This window comes from Colobus angolensis, unplaced genomic scaffold (genome assembly GCF_000951035.1).
Source record: "Colobus angolensis palliatus isolate OR3802 unplaced genomic scaffold, Cang.pa_1.0 Scaffold38, whole genome shotgun sequence".
NCBI lineage: Eukaryota > Metazoa > Chordata > Mammalia > Primates > Cercopithecidae > Colobus > Colobus angolensis.
In genome coordinates this window covers 6,510,272-6,512,467 of record NW_012117154.1, presented here as the reverse complement: position 1 = coordinate 6,512,467, position 2,196 = coordinate 6,510,272, and the positions used below count along the sequence as shown (strand labels likewise).

The 2,196-nt window shown below is 47.6% G+C and overlaps 1 protein-coding gene across 2 annotated transcripts in view; it reads right to left on the bottom strand.

Annotated features, from left to right (window-relative positions):
- Positions 1-2,196, bottom strand: part of NDUFV3 (NADH dehydrogenase (ubiquinone) flavoprotein 3, 10kDa) — a 22,367-nt gene that overhangs the window by 5,489 nt on the left and 14,682 nt on the right. The window contains exon 3 of one of the 2 annotated variants that reach the window (XM_011954103.1): positions 188-1,282. The exons of the other annotated variant lie outside the window; for it this stretch is intronic. Coding sequence (XP_011809493.1) covers positions 188-1,282 — 1,095 coding nt within the window. The remainder of the gene's footprint in view (positions 1-187; positions 1,283-2,196) is intronic. 2 annotated transcript variants of the gene reach the window in all.

The following is a 2,196-nucleotide window of genomic DNA, read 5'->3' as shown; positions in this document are numbered from 1 at the left end:
TGATCCGCCCGTCTCGGCCTCCCAAAGTGCTGGGATTACAGGCTTGAGCCACCGCGCCCGGCCTAGGCCATATTTCTAGTACAGATTTTGATTGACTGTAACACTGCTCTACAAGCATATGTAAACTAGTTCTTTTGCCTCACTACCCTAAGGGACAGGGCACTTGGGAGCGCGAGTCAAGATATACCCTGTGTGCCGCCTCGGTCATCCCCTGGCGCGGCCGCGTCTTCCATGGCCTCGCCCTCGGCCTCAAGCTTCGATGCTGCTGTCTTTTCATGGAAACTGTGGTTATGCTCCACAGGAACTGTCTTCAAATTGCTTGGTGGTATCTGATCTTCCACAATTGCCTCTCCAGCCTTCAGGTGTCCTTCTATTCCCTGTGTCCCCGAGGTTTCCTTTCTGGGCAGGGGAGGGGCCGCCTTGCGCTGGGGCTCTGGCACGAGTTTTTCCAGATGCCCCTCTGCTGCCCCAGGAGGAGTGGCTGGCAGCTGCCCCCCTGCTGTGGCCTCTTCTGCCAGCACAATAGGCGCTGGGCTGCCCTTCGGTGGTGCAGACGACCCTGATTTTGTGTGGACAGGTAAGGGTCCTTTAACTTCGAATGGCTTTTGGCTTTCTTTATCTATTTCATTTAATCTAAATGTTTCCTGCAATTGTTTTTCCTTTAAACTTTGCTTCAAAAACTCTTCATCTGCTTGAGATCTGGGCACTGTGGTTTTTGGTCTCGCGTCTTCCCTGCCTTCTGATGGCTTAGCAGGGGTCCCTTTCTTCTTTGGCTGGTGGGGCTTCTCTGGACGGGTGACATCTGCATGCGGCTTCTGCAGCAAGGTTTTCTCTTTTGCTGATACTGTAACTTGGGGGGCTCTGCTTTCAGAGGAACGAGAGGCCTCTGGTTTTCGAAGCCCCCCTCTGCCTTTGCTCACCACTCGAGGAGTGACCTCTGAAACGTCAGCCTCGTCATCAGATTCAGAATCAGAGGAGCTGGACGAGGATGAAGACGAAGGCGACGTCATTTTCCGACCCACTCGACGAGCTTCTGAGTTGGAGCCCTGTTTTCTGAACGGAGACACAACTTTCTGTGGAAACTCGACCAAAGTCTTTCTTGACAAAAATTTCGGAACCCCTTCATCTGTGAACAGCACGCTGCCGCCGGGACTGGGACTAGCTACCATCCCGCCCTTATTCGCAGCTGGTGGGGAAAAACCGGGTGAAGGTAAGTTTTTAGACAATTCAGCTGCTGTCTGGGTGGCTAGGAGCTTGCCCCTCTCCTTTGGTTCCACTACATCTAGGAAATGGCATAAAGAGGAATATTATTTAACAAAACAACTTGAAACTCAGTCAACATCACAGACATTTCATGACACATTATTTGTCACTGATGGCATCTTCAATACACTCATCCTAAGACAGGTCCCATAGAAACCCACCAAGCAACCAACTGAGGATGGAAAATGTTCAGAATATCATCTGCTTTGACAAACTTTTTTCCTTGACATTATTCCCTAAACAGTACAACAACTATTTACATAGTATTTACATTGTATTAGGTATTATAAGTAATCTAGAGATGATTTAAGGTATACAGGAGGATGTACTTAGGTGATATGCAAATACTGCATCACTGTATATCAGCGACTTGAGCATCTGCAAACTTTGGAATCCTGGTGGGAGGGGTGGCCTGGAACCCATTCCTCTCAGATACTGAAGGATGGCTGTATAATAAAACACAAAACTACCGACCTAAGACTAGCTGCGTAGGCCTATCTCACAGCCTAAGATGGGGACTTTCAGAGACTTTCTCTTCTCTGAGAGACCATAACAAACTATGTAAAATAAAGCTCTACAAATACTGTACTGGTAATTAGTGAAAGCAGGAGTTCGCCTTGTTGCTTCCCTATTGCCTCTCAATACAGAACTCAAATTTCCTGAATCTCTTTTCTGCTTTGTTGAAAAGTGAGGACACAGCCTTCAAGTTTTTAGTGATCCCCCTATCAAAAGTAAAAAGGGTTAGGGTGTGAGACATGGATTAGTAACCTTAAAATACTTCCATATCTTGTCAAAAGGTCACAAAACTAACTTTGGAAACAAGGCACATTCAGAAACAGAGGTGCATTTAAACATCACATTAGAGAATAAAGTTACGGCCGGGCGTGGTGGCTCAAGCCTGTAATCCCAGCACTTTGGGAGGCCGAGACGGGC